This window comes from Labrus bergylta, chromosome 1 (assembly GCF_963930695.1).
Source record: "Labrus bergylta chromosome 1, fLabBer1.1, whole genome shotgun sequence".
Lineage (NCBI taxonomy): Eukaryota > Metazoa > Chordata > Actinopteri > Labriformes > Labridae > Labrus > Labrus bergylta.
The window spans coordinates 34895118-34913539 of NC_089195.1; the positions used below are offsets into that span (position 1 = coordinate 34895118).

General features: G+C 40.3%; 2 protein-coding genes across 2 annotated transcripts in view; one reads left to right on the forward strand and one right to left on the reverse strand.

Annotated features, from left to right (window-relative positions):
• Nucleotides 1-424: 424 nt before the first annotated feature.
• On the reverse strand, nucleotides 425-3728 carry LOC114918905 (B-cell receptor CD22-like). Its single transcript, XM_065959847.1, has 4 exons — nucleotides 2815-3728; nucleotides 2500-2709; nucleotides 2116-2379; nucleotides 425-876 (listed from the first exon to the last, which is right to left on the reverse strand). The coding sequence occupies exons 1-4, from the start codon at nucleotides 3209-3211 to the stop codon at nucleotides 611-613; spliced, it is 1137 nt and encodes a 378-aa protein (XP_065815919.1). The 5' UTR covers nucleotides 3212-3728; the 3' UTR covers nucleotides 425-610.
• Nucleotides 3729-15308: 11580 nt separating this feature from the next.
• LOC110004136 (sphingosine kinase 1-like) overlaps nucleotides 15309-18422 on the forward strand; it is a 35418-nt gene continuing 32304 nt past the window's right edge. Inside the window, 1 exon segment of the mRNA XM_065959852.1 lies at nucleotides 15309-15804. Coding sequence (XP_065815924.1) covers nucleotides 15378-15804 — 427 coding nt within the window. The 5' untranslated portion in view covers nucleotides 15309-15377.

The window sequence follows — 18422 nt, forward strand, 5'->3', positions numbered from 1 at the left end:
ACTGGATCCATGAAATGTTTATTTCTCTGCTCTGTGAATTTCAGTTTCCCTTTGTAAACAGTATGACATCTAGTGCTTTTATTTTGAAGGTGAACAAACAGAACTGTGGTGCTTCAGTCTTTGCTGGCGGAGAGCAGAATAAAGTTTTGCCTCCATGTTATCAAAAGTCAAAGCTCAACATGTCAATCATAGAAATGATCAATGCATCACTATCTTCACTTTGCAAAATAAGCTAACAAGCTCTGTTGAGCGATGAGGTGTGAACAATTCTGTTGTTTAAGAACACGTCAAAAATCAGTCGAAGGTTTTTCTTTGGAACAAATTTAAGAAACTCTTCAGACGCTCACTCGGTCACGTGCTGTGAGGAGACGTTGGTACAGACAATCTCACACTGCTAACATGTATTATATAACTAACGCTCTACTCCAGCTATATTCAACATTTAAATTCAAATTGAAGATGTGTCTTTTAACCATTAGTTGTCAGTGCTCAGTGGGCTTTAGCTGCAGACTGTGAGTGTGAAGTAGAGCTAGAGGAAGCAGATATGATCAGCAAATTAAACCTTCAAATGAGAAATCAGCTCAATGTTGCTTTTCAAAGAAAATGTTTTTCACTCACATTTCACTTCAACTTTGACGTATCCAGATGTCCTCTCTCCCAGATCATTCTTAGCTTTACAGTAATACCTTCCAGAGTCAGAGGACTGAACTGAGCTGAAGACGAGCTCTGATTCTTTACTGAGTTCACGACCGTTCACGTTGTACCAGGTGTATTCAGGTGCTGGGTTAGCATCACAGCTACAGGTCACAGTCACTCTACTGTTCTCTCTGATTTCACCAGCAGGACTCACAGACGCTGAACAAACTGATGGAGCATCTTGAGGAGAGAAGAATAAAAATATAACTGAAGTGACCAAAGAAGAATTAAGTGGAATAAAGTGCTGAGGGTGCAGATTGAAACCAGCTGACAACCCCTCCCTCGATGCTCCCCTCTTCACCTGCAGAGTTTACAACAATCATTAAAGCTCAGCGTACTCTGTACGATTGTTTGAAATTCATGGAGGAATGTCGACTCACACTGTACGAGTGAAATCAGGACAGAGCATTCACCATCATCAATAGATCTGTCTCATATGCACGACTCAAATACACACACACACACACACACAATCACACACACACACACACACACAATCACACACACACACAATCACACACACACAATCACACACACACACACACACACACACACACACAATCACACACACACAATCACACACACACACACACACACAATCACACACACACACACACACACACACAATCACACACACACACAATCACACACAATCACACACACACACAAACACACACACACACACACACACACACACACACACACAAGCTTACTAGCAGCTAAATAATAACAAGTATTCCCTCTCAGCTGGAGGTCTGCAGATATTTCCTGCCATCGTTTCTTTTGGATTAAACAGGCGTGTCTACTGTTGCCATGGTGATTTAGGATGTTTTCTGTCAGTTTGCGCAGACACAATCAGGGGGGAGAAGTCCTGAAGTCGTGGGATCTGCGCATGGCTCTGCTATGTGAGTGTGGGCAGTCGTACAACCAAAATATCAAACGTGCCAGAAAATCATCCGACCAGTCTGAAGCAGCTGATCAGACAATGATAGGCTGTCGAGCCTCAGTGTACACTGCACAACTAACAACGGGAGATCAGGCAGAATGAAAAATCAGTCGACTCAAAGGTTTTGATGAAATCGTCCTGAAATGGCTCAGAGTCGCCCGGCTTCAGTAGACTGAAGGCCCGCTCTAAAGCAGCCGTTTGTTCTGAGTCTTCTGGTTTATTATAGAAACATGTGAAGCATTGTGAACTTTGTGAAGTGCAGACATAAACAATCATTAACATTACAAACTTTTAAAGTAATTAAACTCAAGTAAAAATATTTTAAATCGTCACATTAAAGTCCTGATTAAATCTCACACACTGGTCCTTTAACTTGAATCTGTCAGAGAGACTATAGTAGTGTGTTTATTTGTAGGTGAGAGTTTCTTCTTTACACATAATATCTTCAAGAACATTTCTGCTGTTTCACTCACATTTCACATTGATAGAGACGTATCCAGACCTCTTCCTCCCCAGCTTGTTCTCAGATCCACAGTAATACTCTCCAGAGGCCGAGGGTTGAATGTAGTTGAAGACCAGCTGTGCTCCTTCATGAAGGTATTGAGGGGTCTGATTTCTCTTGTACCATTTAAAAGTAGCTGCTGGGTTAGCATCACTGCTACAGGTCAGAGTCACTGAACTGCCCTCCACTATCTCAGCAGAGGGACTCACTGACACAGAGGGAAGCTTTGGAGCATCTGGAGGAGAAAACACTTTTCATTTACTTTGAAAATCAATGCCAGGTCAAACTTTTTGAATGTTAAAATGAGGAAGAGTTAACAGGTTATAAAAAGTCAAACACTGTGGAGTAAACTTACAGACTTCAGGAGAGCGGGAATCCTCTCGTCCTTTAACAGAGCAGGAATACTTGTTATTCTCATGAACAGAGACTCTAATAGAAGACGTCTCTGCAATCATTTTTTTTTCATTTCTGTACCAGACATATGAAGGATTATCAGCCACATTACAGCTGCTGTAACACTTCAGCTCGGCATGATTCCTTTTTCTTTCCACCTGCACCTGAAGGTCTGAACATGTGAAGAAAGTTAGAACATTAAAATAAACAAAAACAAAAAGATTCACAGTAGTATTAACTCTGAAAATGAAGAAAATACTTAAAATGAGAATGTTACCTGTGATGGACAAAGTGACTCCTTCATCACCAGTTAAACTTCCTCCTGGTTGGTTTGTTGTGAACATGAACTTGTAAACAGCTGAGTCTCTCTCTGTCAGGTTTTTGATTCTCAGAGTGCAGACGTTCTCATGAAAAAGATACTCAACACGACCTGAGTAGTCTGGGTCTGTTCTCACATCTACAGGTTCATACCTGTCTTTAGTAAACCAGAATCTGCTCTGAACTACAGTAGTTTGTTGTCTTATTGTTGATGGGTATGTGTAGGTGCAGGGTATCTCCACTGTTGATCCTTTGACGGCACAGATCTGAGCAGAAGAGTGAGTCACTCTCCAGGTATCCTCTCCCTTCACCACTGAAACACAGAGCACATCAGGAAACACAATCAGGTCAAACATGGACCACAGAACTGATCGTTTTTACAAACAAAAACACAACAGAGACTCTTTCTGCTGAGTCAATTTAGGAACTCTGAAGTCAGCCAGTGCACCTTAAACAGAGTTTAACAATCACTGATTGAAAGTGTACTCTTATTTATCATTGTTTCATGATTTATATGATTTATACATCTTAATGTCAAAAGAGAGACAACAAAGTTCAATCACCACGACAAAGCAGTCCAACGTTTGAGTGTCTACATTTTAGAGGACAGCAGCCATTCTTTAAATCACTTCTTTCAGCTGCTGCCTTCAGGGCAAACACAATACCCCGTGCTAAAAAGAACATTTATAGAAAGTAATTTGTCCCTGTTGCTGTAAAATATCTCAATCAGTAATGAAAGCTGTTTTTTAAATTGAGACTGCTACCTCAGCACACAGCACTTGTGTTTATTTTGTATTCAGTCTGGCTGACCTGTAATCAGTCTGTCTAATATTAGTGTCTCCTGTAGGTCCTATCCATGTTTTAACTCCTTGTGTAATCTGTTGTTTGTATGTCAACTTGTTTTTGTTTGTGTTTTCTTCTCACGTCCACACCAATGAGAAGGTGTGTCCGGCTCTGTTGCTACCCGTCGGCCCCGTCTGCCTTTTTTTGTTGATTCGGCGTTGGCGGTCGGTGGAAGGAATCTCTCTGATTGGCTGTTCAGAGGTTTCATATATCTCCAGCTTTCGACTCAGGTTCAGGAAAGCACCTTGAGCATGCCGCTGTAGTATCCATGCTTTCACCCATTAGTGCGGTTTCTTCTTATTCATCTACTCCGCCTCTTCTTTTCTTTTTCCACTAAAAGACCAAGAGCTGACCACGCCAGTGCCAAATTTAAACTTTTTATCAGACATTATTCTCCATTAGTAGACGATCTATAATACGACCGACAGCAGTGTGAAAATGGTCTTCTAGTATCATAACAACGAGCTACCGCCGCCCCTCACGCATGTGCAGAACGTACGGGGTGGTTGGCCGATGGCTGAAGTCTTTGCAGTGTGTTCTAGAGCAACTTTTTGCAGATGATGTCACTTGGAAAGGTTTTTTAAATGACAATGAGACCAATTACAGAGCTGAGGGAGATCACTTTTACAACTGCTGTTCTGATAACTCGTTGATTTTAAACACACGAGAAACTAAAAAAATGATTTCTGATTTTAGAAGAAATGTAACTCTGTGCATCTTACAAGATAACTTAAATACATTTAACAAACTTGGTTGTTGTAAAAATGTTCTTTTCAAAGACAAACTGTTTGCTTACAGACGAGGAAATCGTTGGACCTGAATGTAAATGCAGTTTAGTGGCTGTGTCTGAAGTGTTCTTGTCTTTGTTTCCTCTCTGTTCAATCTGTGGTCAGGTTAGTGTGAAAAGAAGAAAACTGAAGATCACGTGTGAGTCTGTTTCATCAGGACACTTAACTGTTGTTGGGCCTCAGCCATGTGCATGTGACAAGCGACTCAGGCCTGTATCACAGTTCTCAAGCCTGACTAGAGTATTTTGGAGGGAACTGAACAAAGGGGTCTTAGCTCAGCAACCCCCCAACAGAAACCAACAAATAGGTGTGAAAAGTGGGGGGGATGTCTGAATTCTCTATCCTCATTGGAGGAGGCCTGAGGTAAACCCACAGGCAGCTCCAGTCTTTAAAAGCAATCACCAGGCATTGCTTCCTTCTCTTCAAGTGTGGTCTGCCGACACCAGAGGATACCCTCTCCATATGATGGACTCCAGCATTCGAGACAAACCCTTTCCTGCTCTTCAAGTGTGGTCTGCCGACACCAGAGGATACCCTCTCCATATGATGGACTCCAGCATTCGAGACAAAGCCTTTCCTCCTCTTGACTTACATAGGTTAAACTCCAGAGCTGAGGTTGCTCAGTATAGGTAGCTCTTCACATGCTGAATTCAAGCATCAGAGGATTCAGCTGACTACTTCCACTGCATATTTCTAGGAGTTTTGGGCGCAATCAGATGCTATCAGGTTCGAGCAAAAAGAAGAGTTTCTTTCCTTTGATTTTTCGTAAGACGTCATTGAACGCAACTGGACAGGAGCGCTGAAGGAAGCCCACTGATCCCTGAATCCACAAGGACACATAAAGAACTCGGCTCCTGCAACCAGAAGACCCTATAGAGCAGCGCTCTGGTCGAAGATCTGAATCCCGCTACCCTCCTCCTACATCTGCCACGAAGGAAACCTGCCTGAATCTGTTGATTTAACATTCAACAGAGTGACGATCTAACCAACTTTGCAACGATCACCAGGAGTTACCCCAAGTAAGAGCTTTGGTCTGGGCAGAAATAGTTTCAGAAATAGTTATGTTTCTTTTATAACCACTGATAATTATGCATCATTGTTGACGACACGTCACATTCTGTATATTATCTGTTGTAAGCTACTGCATTTGTTTTATTGTAATGAACTGCTGTGTTCGTCTATGTGTTTAATGCTATGCTAGTTTACCTTCAGTCAACGGCTTTCACAATCAGAAAGACCAGTGTACCCGCCGTTGAATCAAAGTCCGGCCACTGGCTTTCTGGTGTTTAAGTAACAGTTACTGAACTCAGCTCAGAGAGCTCAAACTATTTCAAAAGGTAGCCACACGGCTTCCTTTGTTGTCCACCATTTTGTCACCATGTGACGAAGCCACATGGTGCATTGTCTCTCTCCACCATCTTGTTCTCTCTCTCTCTCTCTCTCTCTCTCTCTCTCTCACACACACACATCTACATACATACTCATCTGCACACACACACATTTACACCTCATCCACAAGCCTTGTTTGATAATGTTTGTTGCTTAGATTAGTTTATAATAGTTATTTGTTTAATTAAGTTCATTGATTTTGGATTGGTGTTGCTTTGTTTAAATAAATTCTGTTATAATTTAAGAGAGCAGTTGTTTGTGGTTACAAGTGTATTTGCATTGTGATATAAGCTGGGTGAGAAGGCTTTGTGTACGGATTTCACGCCTTCAATTTATTAAATATAGTTATTCATTATTAATAATATTAGTAATTAAATAACTAATGTGAGACTGATTTGAGTGATATTTTGGTTATATTTACCTGATTACAGGTTGGTGCCCCAAAACGAGATTAAACATAGTTTAATGATATTTTATTTATATTATTAATAATTAAGTATAATTATTAAAGAATATAACCAAAGTTGACTTGATACAACCCCAACACTGTTAAGCAGAAAGAGAACGGAAACATCACACATACATCATACAAAACTTAATGCATCAGCATTTCTGGTTCCCTTTTTCTGGAGATGTTATCTTGTTCTCTCATGAAGGAAATAAAGACTCTTACAGCTGGAAGTTACTGAATTCTGCAGCTTTAGGTATTCAGAACTTCTCTTACTGTAAAATACTCCAAAAATCTTCACTGTTTGTGAAAAATGATGCAGACGGATGTTGAATGTATGAAAACATTAAAAACACATCGTAAGACTTAGAAACTTAGTGAGACAAAACAATCTAATTATAGAAAGAAACAGAAGCAAACATGTCTTTAACAGTTTGAATCATATCTAACACTCAATCTAAAAAACCTGAACATTAAAGAGTCTACTCTTTTATCATTTTAAAAACAATTTAAGCCTTATCCAAATACGTTCAGTGATGAAAGTTTTAGTGAGGATATACAGTACCTGACACAGAGAGAAGGAAGATAACCAATCCACTCACTGCTGCTTTCAAACTCATAGCTGCTCCTCTCATCCCTGTGTGACTTCAGAGTAAATAAAACACATTAACAGAAGGTCTGTACATGTTTCAATAAATGGCATATCATTGAATAGTTCTACTTACAACAGGGAGGAGATGTCGTCTCTACAGCAAATGTTCCTCTGTGGTCATCAGAAGTCAAGCTGTTAAAGTTTGTCTTACTTCCTCTTCACATTATGAATATGGATGAAGTTACCAGACTGGCGTCCAGTACTGATGTTATTTTAAAAAAGAATCTAAGGCACTAACGAGGTTGGCTTTCTAAGGATAAGAATATCAAGAATCTTTAATGTAACTCCATGTAAAGACACCATCAGACAGCAGTTCAGATAAAATGTGTGAGAATGCAGCCAATGAAACGTGTTCAATCAGCAGCTGCAGCAGATGATAAGCTTACTTGGTTTAACTATGGGTGCAAACAGGCGGAGTTTGAGAGAAGAACCACAACTCTGACCAAAAACAAAAAGATGAATTTTGAATGTACAAGTACACTGGCAGGATGTCAGAATAAGGCAGTGGTTAAGTTGCTCCAATCTAGTCTAGCAGAAATTTTAAATGTTCCTTTATGACTTTAGAGTCTGTAACCTGATGCACACTGCCTCAAAAAGATTGTTTTTCAAATACTTGATAAGAGTTACCTGTGAAGCAGTTGATGTTTTTAACAAACCTCATGACTTGTTAAAAGGAGAAACACCTTGTCTGCAAGCAACTCTTTTGATGTTTCAGCTCAGCATTATGAGAAAGCAGATTGTATGAATGGAAACTTACAGCCCTAAAGTCCAGTTCGTTTGACCAGTGAGAATGCTCCGATCCTTCCTTGGCCATGGCATGATTCAAAGAGGTGTGCTTCAGCACGGTACAGTTCATGCATGAGCACAAGTACACAGGTACACAACGTGGACAGCCTTCATTATGGAGACATCCTGGAGTGTGACTCAATGACTCAAAATAAGCCACAAAGTCAGTAAAGTAGCTGACATGTTCTCTGTGTTGTTCTCTGAGGAAAGGAAGAACACCTGACAGCGCGTCTCTTTCTTTTTTTTATCAAGTAAGCCTGTCTTGTAAACTAAGCACGCTTCATGATAACATAAAGCCATGCATGTGTTGTATTACGACCTTATGTACAAGAGGTAAACTCGCTCAGGCCCGGTTAGTCCTTGAGCAGTGTGAGTGCAGGCCAGCAGGGGAATGAGCTGTGGGGCGAGTCTCTTCAAGTAATACCCACGGACTCTGACGAGCAGGGGATCATATCCCACATACGTAATGTAACAAGATGGAGAGATAGTCTCTACACTGAGAGAACCAAGGTGACAATGTAACACTACCTTCTAGGGCTGGAAGTCTCACGATTCAATTTGATTTCCTTTCTAGGTCTCATGAATCGATTCAGAATCTTTTTTCGATTCAAAACGATTCTGAATTCATGATACAAAGTCTATTTTTGAATTAGTACATACTTCAGGATCTACTCCAGTCATTTGTTAGATTGGCAAATTTTTCTTACTGCTCCTTTTGTCATTCTACTGAGTTAAAGAGCTAGCCTTAGATTTAGCAGATAGTGACTGATTAGCCAAAAGAAGATTTTTGGAAGTTATGAATCTCGATTTTTACATGAATACATTTTTTCCCCACCTCTACTACCTTCCATGAGCATGTGTGACATCACATGAAAGCTATGAATTGATTAGAGAGTTTGTGCTTTTCTTAGATAGTTCACTTTGTGATAAGTTTGAGGTAAGTGTGAAAGCTATGAGGTGCAATAAACAGACCAGACACTAATACTTAAAGATAATTATATAAAGTCAATACAACTCCTCAGCTCACTTTCTTTTTCTCTTCCAGATTAAATAATAGGTCATTTTCTTCATTCTTGATGTCTCCATTATATCAAGCTTTTTAAATATTGTCTGAGGACATATTTAAAACCAGAGGAGGGCATGTTAGTTCAATAGAGCCTCCTTTCCTCTCTTGTAAATATTGTGTGGGTCTTTTTCAAACCGGCCACTCCACCCTCTCCCTCCCCACTACCCCTCTGTTTCTGCGTCCTCGCTGAGGGTCCGCCATATTAAGTCTGTCCCAAACCAATTAGCGGGGAGTGGTAGTGGGTTGTAAAACCCTCCACCAGCGAGTCTGCACCGATGACCACTTTCGGATCACGTGCAACGCCTCTTGTGTCCGGTCGTCATGGAGACAGCAACCTGTGAGTTCAAACACTGCTCCAACTAAGATAGACATTTAATATCATCATACAGACGTTAACAACTTCAAATGTGTTCTGAGGATCAAATATCTGTTTATTTATTGTAAAGTGTTTTATATTTACAGGGACTGTTGCAAAAACAAAAGAACATTAAATCATGTTGCAGACAACTTTTCACTCTTAATATTTATTTCTTATTTTTCTACTTTTGATGTCTTTGTGAAATCTCAATTCAACAACAAAAAACTTTTTGCTGCTCTGATGTTCAACAATATTATTCTTGTCTTTGCATTAATTTAGGACACTCTGTTCTATGAAATTACAATAAATTAACTGAAATTATAAATGACAATAAACAATGTAGGCTCAATCTAATAGTTTTAATAATAATAATAATAATAATAATACATTTTGTTTATAAGCGCCTTTCAAGACAAACAAGGACACTGTACAACAATCAACATTTAAAAAACAACGATGGATAAAATCAGCATACAATAAAAGAAATGAAATGTAGGACAGTGACAGGATCCGTAAAGTTACCTCGTGTCATGTTTTGTTTTTTACTCAATTATTTAGTATTTTTGTCTGTTCCTGTTTTATTTTGTACTTCCCCTTGTCTCTGTCTTTCAGATCCTGCTCCTCATGTGTTCCTGCCCTGATTGTGTTCACCTGTGTCTAGTTATCACCTGATTGTCTGTGTGTATATATCCCTGTGTTTCTTCCCCCATGTTACCAGTTCATAGTGTGTTCCTGTGTGTCACCTTGTTCCAGCATTGTTTCCTAGTAGACTTATAGTGATTTTTGACCGTGCCTGCCTTACTGTTTTGCCTTCTGCCTGCTCCCTTTGGAGCCCGTGTACCGACCTGGACTGTTATTAAACTCTACCTTTTCCTGAACTCAGCCACGTGTGAGTCTGCTTTTGAGTCCCTGTCTCTATCTGGTTCTGATACAGGTCACCTTACAGAGCAGAGATAAAAACAACACAACAATCAAATTAACATTAAAAACACAAATGTACAGGATGTGAAGGAGTCATGAGACCGGGCGGAGAATGATCAGACTGAATATGCCAGTTTAAAAAGATGTGTTTTGAGATGAGATTTGAAAATGGAGAGAGAGTCGATGTTACGGATTTGTGGTGGGAGGGAGTTCCAGAGGTGGGAACGCGACACTCCGAGAGGCCGAGAGAGTACAACCCTGCAGATATTATTCAGAACAGACTGAGACGTAGCGTGAGGCTGTATCGTTAGCGGTGTCATAGGTTTGACAGGTTTCCTTTGTTCCTTTTTCAGAGCACATGAGTTATTAATGTCTGTCAGGACCCAGAATCTTAAAAAGTGTAAGTAGTAGTTCTTTAATTAGTTTCTGTTTTGAGGTTTTCTGTGATTACCTCCCTGAGGAGGTGAGACTCACAGATTCCCTCAATTCTTTTAAATCCCTTCTTAAAACGTACTTTTACAGACTTGCTTTTATGTGATGTCTTCTTCTTAATGTCTTCTTACTGGTTTTACTCTTAGTATCTTCTTTTACTTCTTACTGTCCTTTTATTTATGCTCTTATCTTAACTCCTCTTATGTTTTAACTTGATCATTTTTTTATCTTACTTTGTCTTTTTATGTTTTTATATGAATATATACTTTTTATTATTATTATTATTGGGGGTTTTTTATCCTTTAATCACTTGTTTCTATTTCTTTTCCTGCTCTTACCTTCTTATTGCTGTTATCTTTTTATTTGTTTTTATCTCTTTTAGTTTCTTACATCTTTTTAAATCTTTGGTCCTCTTGGTGTCAGCTCGTGTTGTTGGGTTCTTGTGTTGCCTGGGTTCTTATGATGGTTCTTCTGATGGTTCTTCTGATGGTTCTTGTGAAGGTCGGGTTATATATGTCTGTTTGGTATCGTGCACTTTGGGTTCTTTTCTGTTGAATCTGTTGCATTTGTTTGTTGTTGCTGTTGTTTCTGTTCTTCTGTGTTTGGTTTCGTTTGCTTTGTTCTTGTTTTTGCTGTTTGTCAAAGCACTTTGTAAACCTGTGTTTTTAAAAGGTGTTATATAAATAAAGTTATTATTTTTTTGTCGTCTAACACGCTCACAGTCTGAAATAAAAACCTGTTTTCTGTAATGATAACTGTGTTTGTTCTAAAAGGGGGAATCCACTCCCACGCACTCAGCAGCACAAAAAACAATTCACTAGAAAGATTCAGATTCAGATTTGACTCTCTGCATGTGGCCTCTCAAACATCCAGAGGTGATTCAATCATTTGCAGTAACTATTAATCTCGATGAATGTACAGGATCTCTGAGATGAATGCTGTTTCTCATCCTCACAGGAGCAGGATCATTTCCTTTCTCCGACAAATGATCCCTTGTTATTTCCTGTCCCTGATCACATAAATGATTGAATCCTTGTTGATATAAAGGTTTGTTTTTCCTGTTTTGTTGTCCCGGGGACGCCTGCATGCATTCAATTTCTGGTACCACAGGGACCTATACGGGCTGCAGGGTTATTTTTGAAAAGGGACTAAAACCACCAATGTGACAGGAATACAGCAGAGCATTATGCATCCACTCTATTAGGAACTCTATTATCGCAAATGTCAAAAGTATTTGAAGATATCTAAATCCTTAAACCAGATGCATGCAACATGATGATTTGTGTTTTTCTTCCTTGATCCAACTTCGCCATCTGGAGGGCAGACTGTTAATAAGAAGGAACAAAACACATCTGCACAGATTATCTATCAAATCTTTTTAAGGACTTGATTGGTCTCGGTCTTGTGTTTCCTGGGTCCAAACCAAGATCTCCCACGACCTCTCTCCACCAATCACCCTGCTGCTGTCAGATTTTCAAACCGGTCCTCTCTCTTCTGAAGTCAGTTTGTCATTTCAGTGCGATCGCTGAGACCCCCCTCCGCCCGATCACCTCCAGTCCAGCTCAGCAGGGTTCAGATCCAGCCTCAGAAACCTACTCCTCATCACATCCTGACTTCTTCTATCACCACCAGGGTCTAGACTCCTTAGTGGGAGTCTATCCTATCCTGCTGTCGGCCTCGCTTCCCCTCTGAGTTCTTGAAGTCATCATGGCGGAGTCTAATCAAAGATGTTACATATTTATCTTTTCCTAAACCATTAAATAAATATTTGTAAACTCTTCCTGAAGTCTCTCCTGATTTAAATATTTTATGAATGACGCCGCAGTGAATGTGTGGATTTATTAAAGTCGACTTTATACACAAAGCTGACACTCTGGTGAGCTCTGATCCTCTGATACCAGTTTCCCACACAAAGTAACTCATCAGAATCGGAATAATGAAATCCTGCAGCCAAAAACTAATCCTGACTATTTAGTTATAGGGATGCTAGATCTTTCTTTTTAATAACCTGCTGGCTTCTCCCTCAGGCATAATGTCACTACATGCCTGAGGAAGGAGCAGGGTTGACACAGAATCTGAATTTAAAACTTAGAAATAATTCTAGTAAAAGTCAAACAGTGTTTTTTTAAGTTATTTTTTTGGGGCCTTCTTGCCTTTATTTTGAAGGACAGCCGAAGAGAGACAGGAAACATTGGAAGGAGAGATTAGGGGGAGATGATATTGTTGGTAGAGTTGGTCATTTCTCACCTGGAAGGTCGAGGGTTCGATCCCCCGCCTCCTTGGGCAAGACACTTAACCCCAAGTTGCTCCTGCTGATTTGTCAGTGGTGTATGAATGAATATGAATGGGATTAGTTACTTCTGATGGACTCTTTGCACAGCAACCTTTGAGTGCTTTGAGTAGTAAGAAGACCAGAAATGCGCCATACAAGCTCCAAGTCCATTTACCATTTACAGCCTCTGTGCACGGTGCACACAGCAGAACCGCTTTGCTGTCCTGTGCTCCCTCTTTTTGAGTATTTATGACAAGAGGTGTAGGTGTGCATCATCAGATAAATCCAATAAATCACAAGTCATAGAGCCGTATCAGTATGACAATATCAACAACATAACATAAGATAAAAACAACCTTTCAAAAAATAATCACTGCCATTGTCTTCATTTGTCACCATCGTTCACAGTAACATATTTCAGGACACATTCTTAATCAAACACATTTTTCTTTTTGCTCATTAAACATCTGTTCAGTTCCAGTTCACTCTAATTAAAGAGCATTTATATGCACACAGGGAGCCTAATTAGATTCAAAGAGCTGCTCCTGATCATCATAATCGTCGTTTGTTGCTGCAGCTTTGATTCAAATGTTGCTGTTATATTCACAGTTATCCATAATTGTGTCCAAAATCCGTCTCTGAAAGAGGAAGCAGCTACTTTGAGTAGGCGGAGGATGAAACGATGACGTGACTGGTGTGACTAGTTTTTAATTAACTGAATAGATTTGATCCATTCTTACATATTTAAATGTGAAAACATGAATTATCTCTAATGAGAATTTAAAAAAAGCTGAAGCTAATCAACACAATGCACAGAGGCCTCTAACTGAGAGCGACCTTTATTTGTCAAAACGTCCTTCAAACACCCGGATACTAAACGAGCAGCGTCGATTCTAGAGCCTGTTGGGCCCTAAGAAAAATGTACACATTTAAGTTTTCACAGGAAGATTTGAAAGCTTAGCAGTGCGACATCATTGAGTACTGTCAGATGGGACCCCCCAAAGGAGGCTTTCAACTGTCATTGTAAAATTCTGAGTCTCTGCAACATGTGGTTTAAAGTTTGTCAGTCCTCGGTTTGGCCCCCTACTGACCAGGGGCCCCAAGCAGTGACCTGCCTTGCCTGTTGTTGCCAAGCAGCTCCTCTGTAAATGGGGCCGGGCCTTAAATTGGGAAGGGCACTTATTTAAAGTTTTACTGAAACCACCGGGTTGGAGATTCATATTCTTGTTGTTTTTGCACGAGGGGAAGATTTTACTTTTTAACCCCTCAGGTACAAAATAACTACTCAGTTCTTGGTTTCTTTAAGACACCTTTAAAATAATAGTTTTTTATTTCACTTAAAAAGATTTATAGACCAGAACTTTTACTTTTACTCAAGTCAATAAAAGTAACTGTACTTTTATTTGAGTACAATATTCTTGTCTCTTTCCAACCCTGCAAAGTAATTACAGTGTGGTGGTTTTTTCTTTTTAACCTGGTGTTTTGCTAATAATACCACTAGGTGGCAGCATACCTCTTTTTTTACGGCGAGGTAAACATTACTGAGCAGCAAACACCAATGGTACACTGGTTGTAAGTGAAGTTTTGTCAAGCTAGTGTGAGCTACCCGCAACATCCGGACATTTCAACTTCACAATAAAATCGTGAATTGGACCGATTACTTCCTCAGATTTAATAAATATATGTGGTTTAAACTGGTGAAATGTTTAATCAACATAAATGTATATTCTAACGTTTTTTGTTGTGCTAATACCTTATAAGCATTGTTTTTCGGATGTCTCGGTTAATGAGAGCTTCAGATGTTAGTCTGATTACATGCACACTGTTAACCAGAAATAAGAACATGGGTTATTACCATAATGTGCCCACCAACTCCTTCACTTCCAGCGCCTCTGCTGTTTGTCAACAGGCAGCTGCTTGGGGGCCCTCAGGCCAGTAGGGAGGCCCCAAGGGCTGATAAACTTTGAACCACAGCAGTAGCTGTGAAGGCGGAACAGAGGGAGATCATTTGATCCCCATTACGCCTCTGCAACATGGGGAGGGGGCAACATCATATTTAAGGTGAAACGTCACAGGGACCTTAATATCCTTTAAACAGCAGTCTGAAGAGGGAGCCCTCACTCATAGAAGAGTAAATTACTGAATGAAGTCCATCCCGCCTTAAATTTAGAGCACAGACAATTGAATAACATTACTTCCATTATGGTGTTTTTTTTTTTTTTTAAGCATTCATACTTTTATTTTGAAATTATATGTTTATAATATTAATATTTTGAAAATGATACTAATGTGAGCTTTGGGAGAAAAAAAACATTTATATTTTACATTTTTTTGTTTGTGTGTCAGATTGCCGCCACTGTGAAAATTGGGCTTTTACTTTGAAATATAACCGGAAGAGATGCATTCGAGTCTTTTCTCACTTGACCCCCCGGCAGTCTGACAGTCTCCACTTTACTCGCAACATCCAGGCGGGTAGCAATGTGAGAGCGGGACTGCTGCTTTTTCCCGGACCCCCCCTCCCTCTCCCCACCACCCCCAGCGTCTCAGTCTCCCCTCGCCCGCTCAGGATGGACGAGAGGCGGGCTGAACCGGACCACAACACCGGTGTTAACAACTCGGTATCGCTTTACGGGGAGTTCACGCTGACCGGTAACCGAAAAGTCCGGTGTGCGGTAAGTTTGACCGAAAGGGAGCTCGTCGTCCAGAGGCTCACCTCGACACCTGTCGGGCGGAACAAGGCGGTCCTGAGCCTGAAGGACTGCGTTGGCTGCCGGGCTTACCGGGAAGATGACAACGCGGACCCGGCCGCGTACCTGTCGGCTTACTTCTACCCGCTCAAACGCCGCTGGATGAGTTCCGGGGTGTCGCGGCAGAGAGTGGAGCAGAGCTTTCATCTCGCCGCGCTTCAAGATCCGCGCGCCAACTTGGAGGAGGCAGAGAAGTGGGCTCGCGCTGTCCGAGAACGCTCTGCCCGGCAACAGTATCCTAGAGACGGTGAGTGGCCCATAGCAACGAGGGGGGGAAAGTTTGGGCTAGTGTTGTTTCTCAGTATAAGTTCGCATTTAAGATAACAATTTAGACATTTATAAGGAATCAAACTTTAGTAACTAACCGAGAACACGCTGACACATCAATTTATGAGGAGACAATGTGAAAAATATTCAAACCAGCGTGAAATGGGTGGTTTCTCCCCCACTCTGTTGACTTGAATTAAGTAGTTTCTTGATCATAAAGATGCCGTAATGAAGCTAAATATGTCCTCTGAATGGATAAATGGTAGACTTGGGCCCTTACAATATGGGACCTGATGATTGGGCATGTCTTTGTTTGATTTAGAAGTCTTCATCATCCCAGTGTAATGTGTGCTTAAGAAAAAGAAGTAACCCCCTCACAAATGAGAAGCTAAAAGGAGAACATTTTAAAACAATGATTAAAGGTGACATATTATGAAGAATCCACGTTTACAGTGTTTTTGAACATATATTTGTGTAACCTGAGAGTCTACTGACCCACAAAATGTGAAATAAACCCATCCAGTCCTTTGTTTGTGGTATGCATAAGTCAGAGGAAAATGCTCTGTTTCAAATGTGCTCTCCTTGTGATGTCACAGTGGGATTCTGGTAAAAAAAAAAAAATAAATCCCCTCCCCTCCCCTGGTATCTCCACCCATGGACTCGGGGGCTCGTTGCATTTAAAGAGACACACACACCAAAACAGAGCGTTCTGAGAGAGCTGGTTTATACAGGCTCACAAACCTCCTCTGGTGCTTGATGCATGTTATATTTTGACCACAGCACAGATGTTTCAGTTAGACCACAGGGGGCTGTTTGAAAAGATGGAGAAGGGGGATAATACGTCCTCTTTAAAATATTTGGGATAGATACCATTAGGCTATCTGACGATCAATTTAAAGATGAATGGTTTCAGCTCTGATGTGTCACAAGTAGCCTCAAGGGAATGACCTCCATGACCTACCATGTTTTATTTTATTTTATTTTTTGCGAGGTTTGACCCATTGAGAGTAAGAACCTCTGTTCCAAAGGAGACCTGGTCAAGACAATCACCAACAAAAAAAACAAAGTTACTAAAAAAAGCAGTTGTTCAGACTTACAACGTTTACATAACTTAAATCTGGAACACAACAACATTTGGTTTTCCCACCCGTGATATCACGGCAACATGGCCGCTTTGGGAACATCATCCATTGACAAGTCGCTACCACTTTATTTTAACTTTTCAACCAAAATAGAGCTGTAGCAACGTATCCACCTTCTTGTCCAAATATGGTCCCCTCTAGCTCCAAACAACCAAGATGGCTCGGACAGTTGGAGCGGTAAAATGCAAAACTTGAGGCGTCAACATAATAATAAACACACCCAATGGTTGACATAACAGTGGTTACTGATGACAGTATTTAAAGTCTCCTGTCTGTAAACCCGCTCAGCAAACAAACAATTAACATAAAAGATCCTGAAAAACAAGAGGCAGTGTTACCGCTATTGAGTTCACATCCTGTCATGATAAATATTCTGAGAAAAGTACGTCCTTATCTCTCACTAGTCACACGATAAGATTACCTTTGACCTACTCCTATATCAATTAAACAAATAGGACGGGTGTGGTGTTGGTGTTGGTGTTGGGAGTCACATTTCTGTAACCCCACTCTGCAAACAAACCATATGAACATAAGAAGACACCTGAGAAACACAAGCCAATGAATGCTATTGAGTTCATGTAATGCCAAGAGGTATAATTACTCCAGTGGGAAATGTTCTATAATTGGAGATTTCTAAAGATAAGTCTTCTCATTATTTGTCCTCCTCGTTGAGACTCCATGTAGAAAGAAATAAAAAAAAGCTGTTCTTTGTCCCACACAAACGATATCTTCCACACAGCCACCGTATCACTCGCACTGTGTGACCCAGATAACATTTCCCCGTTTTACACAGATGTATTTTTAACGAGACTACTGAATATTACGCTATACGCCATGTCATTGCCAGGACAGGAAAGAGCCGACTTTTAGAAACTCAAGACAGTGTTGTTCGCTTGAAACACATTGTGATTCCAGCTGAACCTGAGACAGAAACCTGATGAGGTTTGTACCTGGGGACAGACAACCAAACACAGACGTCTCCATACAGCTTCAGCTGCTCTGTAGTCATGTATTCCTCTTCTGACTTTACTGAGTTCAGACTTAAAATCACAGATCTTTGCTTTAAGGCTTCTGCTTGTTCCCATTTTTGAAGACACAATAACATGAGCTTATTGTAAGAAGTAAGTAATCCCAACAAGTGTCGTCAAGATACTGTAATCTTAAACCTCAATCAAACAATATAAATACCTGTTTCGATACCATGGCAACAACAACACGAGTCCTGTTACCAGTTTCTTAAGAAAGTTCAGAAATGTAGAAGCCTTTTGGAGGAGGTGGAACATCTTCAAGATCTTAAACTATAAGTCCAGTTGTTTTGGATCAAGCTTCGATTGATCCATGACCTGGATGACTGAGAACTACACAGACATCTTTGGTTTTAGTTGTTGGCAAAAACAAGCAAACAGAAGAAGTAATCTTCAGCTGTGGGAATTCATGCAGGGTGCTTCTTTTTTTT